This window comes from Nelumbo lutea, chromosome 3 (genome assembly GCF_056320005.1).
Source record: "Nelumbo lutea isolate HS-2025 chromosome 3, American lotus-T2T, whole genome shotgun sequence".
NCBI lineage: Eukaryota > Viridiplantae > Streptophyta > Magnoliopsida > Proteales > Nelumbonaceae > Nelumbo > Nelumbo lutea.
Genome location: NC_142686.1, coordinates 8,359,629 through 8,367,051, shown reverse-complemented (window position 1 = coordinate 8,367,051; position 7,423 = coordinate 8,359,629). Strand labels below are relative to the sequence as shown.

Here is a 7,423-nt window from a genome sequence, read left to right as displayed (position 1 = left end):
GCTCCATTTGGTTGCACGTGAAGTGTGGGAAAAAAAAATATCCTGCAAATGAAAATTTGCAATTTTATGGTTTTTGGTAGCATCGTAATTGAGAAAACAAAATTTTCAGGAAAAAAAGAGCCATACTATTATAGGAAAATGGTATTACTTTAGATTTTTCCCTTCATCAATCTCCAAATCAAGGTCTGTCATCGCTATTCACGTCTTGCGACACTCATATACATGGTTTTTAAAAACGAACCGGTGACCGAATCGGTCAGGGATCCAGTTATTGGTTCGAACGACCAACCTATTCTGACAAAAAAAATTAAAAAATTTGGAAAACAGTCAAAACCGTTCAAATGGTTAACTAGCCAGTTCAGCGGTTTGCTGACCAAAAGCAATGGTTTTGGGGGAAAAAGCGGTTTTGGTGGAAAACGAAACCGGTCAGGTGACTGATTCCTGTTTTTCCGGCCCGGTCCGGTCTGATTTTGAAAACAATGCACATATATATACTCAGGTTTGGCAACGGGGCGGGGATCATATTCCCCATCCCTGCCCCCGATTTTGAAATTAACCTCCATTCCTGTTTTTTATTCTTAACCTCCATCCCTGTTTATAAATAATATTTTAAATATATTTTGATATATATATATATATAATAAATCAAGGTCAGGGCGGGGTGAGAACCTCAATCTCCATTCCCAATCCCAACCCCGATTGGAGATTCCTATTAATCCTTTACCGCCAAAACAATCCCTATCCCACCCCATTGAGTTGGGAAAGTTGAGTCCCTGTCGGTGATGGACAAAATTGCCATCCCTAGGTTTGTTTTACAAACTAAAACAAGATTTATTGATCAGCTTCTTCCTTCTCTAGCATTAATTGATGCTTTTTTCTCAAGATTGTGATACTCATAGGAGGTGTTTTACAACATGATTTTTTTTTCATTATTTTTTTTTGAAATTGACATGTCAGAAAGTAAACAAAAGTATGCTCTCCAACTGCATTTTTGTTTCAGAAAACAACTCATGTTTTTAAAATCATCAAAGTGTTGGTTTTTAAAATAAAACAAATTTTGGAATATAAATATTATATGATCTATGAAAGATGACGAGAGAAACATATTTTCCAAACCAGAGATTCAAGAAAATGTTTCTTGGAATCAGTTAAAAAAACACAGTGAACCAAGAACATGTTTTCCATGTTTTTGATTTAAGAAACATGCAGATGGATTAATTTGTTTTTGGTACTCACAACAATAAAAACAATTTACATTATATTGAAGCATATATATATATATACCCCTTAATTTGTCTAGTTGATGCTAGCTTGCTAGTCCAATTATTCATTTGCTTACGAGCAAATGACAATAATATTATAATAATATCCAAGTTTCAGAGTTAAGGGAACATGGGGCAAAATTCTATACAAATAACAAAATCTAATACTTTTAGTTTTAAGTTTTATTAACACTTCATGCTCTACCTTGAATGGGCATCTATCCCATCAAACACTGGTGGTTGAAGGAAACGATAAGAAGAAAAATTGCAATCCATCTCTACAGTCGGAATTTTTTTGTTTAAAAAAATATAAAAAAAAACTATATATTCTCATCTGGATAAAACTTTGGCATCAAAATGAATGGTGTATGGTAAAACCCAACGTGATAGTCACATAAATTAGTTCTGAGTTTTGGCTGGTCCCTAGCTAGCTAGCAATTACACCATCAAAAGTCCAAAAATATGCTTTGAGATTTATATGCCGCAAAACACGACTCTCTAGGCATGCTTGAATGGTAAAGATGCTCAGAGACTGCCTGCCATAAACAATGATGCCGTTTAGTTACCATTCCATCGATCCATTATAAATACATATTCAACATCAACATGAAAACTCTTGTAACTAAAATCAGTAAAATCATCATTTAATCATCAGCCTTTTTCCAGTCTTATTGCAATTGCAGCTGTAAGCCTGTAATCTGTAGACCGGAGGCGCAGTGTTGAAGAGGCAAAACCGAGTCCATAATATGGGTTTTGTCTCTTTCCTCAACTTACAATTTTTTTCACCTGCTCTCTTTCAGTCCTTTTTTCCTTCCTTCAGTGGGATTGATCGACTCTGAACAACTGAAACTGTTGCACTCTTCAGAAGACCCAACAAAAACTTCAGAAAGCCATACTCTATTCTGGGCCTTGTACAAACGCCACAGACTGCACAACAAGTTAAAGAAATAACCCACGAAATATTTATAGATTTATTAAAGATTTTTTCCGTATGATTTTCCTTGGGGGGGTTTCCAGAGATGGAGTTCGCTCCCCAAGATTCAAACATTCAAACAGGGCCCCCCTCATTAAAGGTGATTCTTTGGCGATTTCAAGAAAGGTGGCCGAGGAATTGGAGGATGATGGACGTGACCCTCGAATGGCAGAGATGCAGAGAACACAAAAGAAGACAGTTTAACTTTTCTTTTCTTTTCTTTTTTGTAAATTTTCTCAGAGAGAGCGAGAATGAGCTGATAGTTTTTTCTATGAAAACTTTCTTGTTTCTTCTGTTGTCCACGAGACACATAAATGGTCGCATGTGAGGGAGGGAGTGAGGCAGAGCGAATGCATTGAAGAAAATAAGGAAATTATCAACTCATTGACATGTCAAATCTGTGTTAGGTGTGAATATGTTTGTGCGCTGATCGACAGTGTGCTGATATATCTCTACTTCCATCTGAACTCTTGAGAGTTCTAATTATGTATGTTTATTACTCCTATATACTTGCCAAGGTAATTAATTAAACACAGAGATAACTGCACCCTCTTCTATATAAATCCAATAAAAACGATTTCTTACTCTGAAAATCAAGTAATTAAGTTGTGTAGTACCGTGCTTTATATGTTTTCAAATAATTACAAGATAAAAGAAATTGAAGCTGATATTCACAATCAATATAGTCAATACAGAACAGAAGGGAAGAAGAAGAAGAAGAAGAAGAAGAAGAAGAAGAAGAAGTTACACCACCAATTGTCTGTGAGTATGAGGAAAAATTAAATGTGGGAACACAAAAGAATGCATAAATGTTGAAACAAAATTTTAGAAAGTTCAGAGTAACTCAAACTAATCCCTTTTTCATTTAATTTCTTTAGGCTGAGATAATGAAGGAAAAGTGGATTATTGAGTTTATTCAATGATAATGCTGCCTTAGATTATCATGATGCTTAACAGAAAAGAGATAGAGAATTCATAACCCTAATTTAGTAAATGGATTTATCAGGTGCTACCTATAGTCATATAAATATTGGAAAGGACCAAAATATGTTCACTAACTAAACTGTTCTTACTGAAAAATGAGGGTAATGGTCTTTTTAAAATGGAAGTGAGAACATTTAATCTGGAAAAAAAATAGACATGAAGATTTTAGACTGAGCTAGAGAATCCTCTTTAACATAAAGTAATAATAATATTAATATATATGAATATAAACAACAAAGAGAATATATGGACTCAGAGATGCTGCAGTATTAATGCAGTAAGCACAGAAAAATCGCAAAACAATATAAAATCAATCACAGGCCATGTGTTCTAGAGTTTCATCTAAAACCCAATTACATGTTAAAACACTGATATAGACTGATCTTAATTGAAGAACTGGAACTTCACACTGAAAAAAAACACTAATTAAATTCACCAAAAGTTTTTGGATAGGAGAGCGATAGTTCCCAATTGTCAAGCTAAAACCATAGCAACTCATACCATGAAATGAAAATGTTAAGCACATAAGCCCTGTATATTGAGGAGAACCCTAGAAAGGGTCTTATCTTTCAAAAATGCCCACTTGAATTCACATAGTGCCTTCTCCTCCTACCCTATCGTGAGTATCTCCTGAAGGGCCGTCAGGCCATGGAGCGGGATATGGAAGAGGAAAACCAGGAATCTGATAGAAAGAACCTACCCCATCACCCATCCTTCTACCGAACTCAGCAGACCTTTGGCGAGGAGCCATCGGTGATGGGACTATCCCAGTCGCCGGCGTTGCGGGCAACGCTGTAGCCATTTCATTGCAAGCATACCGGATCAGATCGGCATTAGCGGCGTCTAGTTCCTTCTGGAGTCGGTGAACCTGTCTTTGGAGGACTGAAATGGCCCCAACGCAGCCGTACACGGGATCCTTCATTCGTGCCTCGGCTTCGTAGGCAAGGGAGTTCACTGCATCTTCCCTCTGATGAGGGAGGAGCTCGTTAAGGAGTTTTGTGACGTTGCTTGCACCGAAGATCTTGTGAACATTGGCGAATTTCTGTGGCTCTTCGGGTGGAAAATAGGGTGCAAAGATGCAACCCGGCATGCACTTCCTCCTCAAGAACTTGCAGGCAGCACAGGGAGAGTTGGAAGAACTGGATGAAGCCATCCTCTATGCTGCATATAAGTAAATCCAAGTCAGTCATTAATTCCTATTTGCAAATTCACCGATAAACATATACAACCATTTTTTTTTCTTTTTCTTTTTTGATCTTTCAAATATGAAGAAACTTTTAGTCGCTTGAAGGGACAGAGATTTCATGTACAACCCAGTTGCACCATCTCTCTTTCTGATTCATTCTTATTTCTTTCTGCAAGTGTCCAGTAACTTGGGTTTTCTTTTTTTCGATAGATGCAAGGAACTTAATTAGTTTTACGACTGACTCCGGATTCTTCATTTACTTTTTTGTTGGAACCTGAAGACGAATTTTACCCATTCTTTTTCTTTTTTCCCTTCAAGTCACCTAATGAACACGCATATTTCCTTGAATTGCGATACTAATTTCGTCATTTCATTGTTCCATGACCATATTACTCAATTATATAATACAAAAAGCGCAACCATTATAACCTTATGCATGATTTCTGGAGTTAAGACACTGATTTTGTCTTGCTTTTCGTTTTTTCCCCTTCTGTTAACACCCGCACGCCGACCTCTCTCTCTCTCTCTCTCTCTCCAGACACACACGCAACATTTCCAGAGTCCTTGATTTGTGGAATTCAGTTGCACCAGCTTCTAATATCGATCCCTCTGAGGTTCGTTTAGCATGGGATCTAACTGGTGCAATCTCAGCCTTGATAATATATATTTCCAAAACTGCTGTAAAATGTCAATGGTATTCGTATTCTACCCATAAAGACTCCATATCTGGCAAAACCCTAAATCAGAGAGCCTGAGACCCAAAGTCGAGTGGCAACCAAAAAAGAAACAGAAAAATAAAAACTTTAGTAAAAACTGGACAAAGAAAAAAAGAAAAAAAGAAAAAAGAAACTAAACTACGTATGCTCACCTGTTGGAGATCAAGGGGTTGTTTGTTCAGAGGAAAAAGGGCAGTACCTTTTTCCGTGTGTAAGCTCTTTCCTGTTTCTTGGTTGTTGAAGGAAGAAAGAAGCTTTAGGTAATGAAAGTAAAAGCTTATGAGTAACTATTATGGGAGAAAGGGAAACCCTAATTGGAATGAGAGGCCTGCAAATTCAGTGGCAAAAGGATAGGGAAGGAGGGGGGAGAAGGCAAGGAGCAGTTAGTGTGGGAGAATGAATGAAAGAGAAAGGACAAAGGTAATAATAAATGGGAGAGAGTGAAAGGTACACTAAAAAAAGGATGACAATGACACTGCGCTCTTATAATAATATCAGGGCGAGGGGATGCCACCCGTATCGCCTTTCCCCTATTCTCTCATTTCATATGTCTTCACTCTTCAGTACTTGAGACTTCTTCTATGAATTTCAGATGGAGAAATTAAAATAAAATAAAGTGACCAAGCAAAAAAAGAAAAAGAAACTAGGCCCTCCAAGTTCAATGCATTGAATACCAATCAACGTTCAAAATTTGAGAGGGAGGTCATTTTTTGGGTTATTTAATTATTAAAAGAAATATTTTTTTTAAATGCATTAAAATAGATATTTTAATTTGGTCATTAAAAACATGATATGGTACGTCCGATTGTATTAAAATTTTGAACCTTTAATTTGATTGTACCATTATGAAATGATGCAAATGCACACAAATAGTTGTGTATGGCTATGCACCAAATTTAAAACCTGGCCATGCATATATGTGTTTTCTATAATTCTATCATTCTATGTCTAAAAGATGTGAAGCCCTGTTTTCTCAAGCCTACAAACCAAAAGTATAAAAAAAATAGTTCTTTGCAGTGTTTGTGATTAATTATATTGAATTAGTTCAGTTATTTGTAAATAGGATATAAGTTCAGTTTCTTTATGTGAGAAAAAAACAAAATTCTAATATCACATTGTTATCATGTGGACTATAATAACAGTGATGGTTAGCTAGGGTAGAAAATTATAAAAACTAGAGTCTAAATTTTCAAGTGAGCTAGTGTTAGCTAGGGCTCGCATGCATATGGTTGCATGATCATTTTCTGTTAATTAGATAAGCTATTAATTAATTAATATAAAAATGACAAAGAGGTTATAAGTCAAAATACTGAGTTCCCGTATAAATAAATAGAAAATGTGCTACAGTCCAAAGGATTTGCAGGAGCAACTTCTATATACGTGGTTAATGTACCTCCGTTAGCTTTTATGGGCCAGACCCACTGACACTGTAGCTTTCTGGATACAAGTACCGTCGTTCCCCGCTGATTAGGGATTCAGTTTTGGAATACCCATGTGCCTTCTCCTCTTAATAATAATAATAATAATAATAATAATAATAATAATAATAATATGGAAAATGGATTTTTGGCATTTAAAGAATAAGGGGATTATTTAATTGAATTGATCTAGGCTAGGTATTAAATTTACCTAATTAGTTCTATATATCCATATATATGGCCCAGAAAAAAAAAAAAAAAAAAAACTTATATTTGTAACAGGTAAGTTTGGATCCTCCCTTGGAATGGAGATTATGTCATCAAATCTCGGTCTCAGAATGATTGTATGGTCACACAACACTATATGAAACTTATTCAAAACTCCCTGAAATGTCTTTATATTCCAAACACTGCATGTACCCAAAAATGGGTCAGATCAACCTTAGTTTGATTGATAATCTGTATATCATGCCCCTGCTTAAATTTATTTTAGAGAGAGAGAGAGGTACGGTGCCGCAACTATTGGGCGATTATTGGACGAGAAGTTTCCTTGCTGTGTTTTCTCAGTAATTCATGAACACTTCTAAAAGTGTTAAACCCTTTCAAATGTGTACCTTTGCTTCTTGAATATTGATTTGAAGCATATCTGTAAGATATGTACAGACTTATTTTATTACCAAAAAAAAAAAAAAAAACAAAAGTGTTTTGCATGTATACAAATAGGCATAGATTTGGGTTGTGTTTGGTTTGATAGTAAGTGAGAGAAATACAGGGAGTTGAGGGAAAGTGCTTAAGGAATTTCACAAAATTTCTTAAGCACTTTTTCTCAACAATACTGTGTGTCTCTCTCTCTTACTTACTATCAAAACCAAACATAGCCTTGG

General features: G+C 35.8%; 1 protein-coding gene across 5 annotated transcripts; it reads right to left on the bottom strand.

Moving 5' to 3' along the window:
• Positions 1–3,478: 3,478 nt before the first annotated feature.
• On the bottom strand, positions 3,479–5,546 carry LOC148862736 (LOB domain-containing protein 25-like). 5 transcript variants are annotated; one of them, XM_088975441.1, is made up of 3 exons: positions 5,274–5,546; positions 4,835–5,156; positions 3,479–4,380 (listed from the first exon to the last, which is right to left on the bottom strand). In XM_088975441.1, exon 3 carries the CDS (start codon positions 4,370–4,372, stop codon positions 3,809–3,811), a length of 564 nt encoding a protein of 187 aa, XP_088831567.1. In that variant the 5' UTR covers positions 4,373–4,380; positions 4,835–5,156; positions 5,274–5,546; the 3' UTR covers positions 3,479–3,808. The 5 variants fall into 5 exon arrangements, with proteins under 5 accessions (XP_088831567.1, XP_088831568.1, XP_088831569.1 ...); XM_088975442.1 differs by lacking the exon at positions 4,835–5,156 and having other exon boundaries at positions 3,479–4,375; XM_088975443.1 differs by lacking the exon at positions 4,835–5,156 and having other exon boundaries at positions 5,321–5,546.
• Between the last annotated feature and the right edge of the window lie 1,877 nt (positions 5,547–7,423).

Excerpts from the sequence above, each read along its gene's own strand:
- LOC148862736 (XM_088975441.1), bottom strand. The coding sequence starts at position 4,372 with ATGGCTTCATCCAGTTCTTCCAACTCTCCCTGTGCTGCCTGCAAGTTC.